The sequence below is a fragment of the Procambarus clarkii genome, chromosome 52 (assembly GCF_040958095.1).
Source record: "Procambarus clarkii isolate CNS0578487 chromosome 52, FALCON_Pclarkii_2.0, whole genome shotgun sequence".
Taxonomy (NCBI): Eukaryota; Metazoa; Arthropoda; class Malacostraca; order Decapoda; family Cambaridae; genus Procambarus; species Procambarus clarkii.
The window spans coordinates 25,765,628-25,767,039 of NC_091201.1; the positions used below are offsets into that span (position 1 = coordinate 25,765,628).

The 1,412-nt window shown below is 45.3% G+C and overlaps 1 protein-coding gene across 1 annotated transcript in view; it reads right to left on the reverse strand.

Moving 5' to 3' along the window:
* LOC123763497 (major surface trophozoite antigen 11-like) overlaps positions 1–508 on the reverse strand; it is a 5,122-nt gene extending 4,614 nt beyond the window's left edge. The window contains exon 1 of the mRNA XM_069304468.1: positions 1–508. This exon is cut by the window's left edge and continues 378 nt beyond it. Within this exon, the coding sequence (XP_069160569.1) occupies positions 1–508 (508 nt within the window).
* Positions 509–1,412: the final 904 nt, after the last annotated feature.

Genomic DNA, 1,412 nt, shown 5'->3' on the forward strand with positions numbered 1-1,412 from the left:
TGCATGTCTTGCGAGCATTCTCTCCCATGCTGCATGTCTTGCAAGCATTCTCTCCCATGCTGCATGTCTTACAGGCTCTCTCTCCCATGCTGCATGTCTTGCGAGCATTCTCTCCCATGCTGCATGTCTTGCGAGCATTCTCTCCCATGCTGCATGTCTTACAGGCTCTCTCTCCCATGCTGCATGTCTTACAAGCATTCTCTCCCATGCTGCATGTCTTGCAAGCATTCTCTCCCATGCTGCATGTCTTACAAGCATTCTCTCTCATGCTGCATGTCTTGCAAGCATTCTCTCCCATGCTGCATGTCTTGCGAGCATTCTCTCCCATGCTGCATGTCTTACAAGCATTCTCTCCCATGCTGCATGTCTTACAGGCTTTCTCTCCCATGCTGCATGTCTTGCAAGCATTCTCTCCCATGCTGCATGTCTTGCAAGCATTCTCTCCCATGCTGCATGTCTTGCAAGCATTCTCTCCCATGCTACATGTCTTACAGGCTTTCTCTCCCATGCTGCATGTCTTACAAGCTCTCTCTCCCATGCTACATGTCTTGCAAGCATTCTCTCCCATGCTGCATGTCTTGCAGGCTCTCTCTCCCATGCTGCATGTCTTGCAAGCTCTCTCTCCCATGCTGCATGTCTTACAGGCTTTCTCTCCCATGCTACATGTCTTACAGGCTTTCTCTCCCATGCTGCATGTCTTACAAGCTCTCTCTCCCATGCTACATGTCTTGCAAGCATTCTCTCCCATGCTGCATGTCTTGCAGGCTCTCTCTCCCATGCTGCATGTCTTGCAAGCTCTCTCTCCCATGCTGCATGTCTTACAGGCTTTCTCTCCCATGCTGCATGTCTTGCAAGCATTCTCTCCCATGTTACATAGCCCTCAGAGACATCTCAATACTGTTCCTTATTTTTTGAATTTCCAAGCCTATTTGTCCTGATAAACACAGAGCCATTGCTCTAAATACACAATTAAATTACCTCATTATATACTCATTGACTTTCTGGCACTCATCACTTTCTGGCACTCATCACTTTCTGGCACTCATCACTTTCTGGCACTCATCACTTTCTGGCACTCATCACTTTCTGGCACTCATCACTTTCTGGCACTCATCACTTTCTGGCACTCATCACTTTCTGGCACTCATCACTTTCTGGCACTCATTTTGTACATTCAACTATGGAGATTTTGGATAGTGGAAATTGCACCAATTCATCTCATAAATCAACTTTGTTCTTTCTTCGTTTTCCGGAGTTTGCAAAGTTTTTTTTTTTCAAAATCGACAAAAATAAATCTATCTTCATCGTTGAAATAGTGTAGAACTAGAAATGCAGGCTGTCGTATTGGCAGTATTAATGCTAATGCCTTTTGCTATGCTGATGATTTAGGTCTTTTGTCATTAACCATCTAT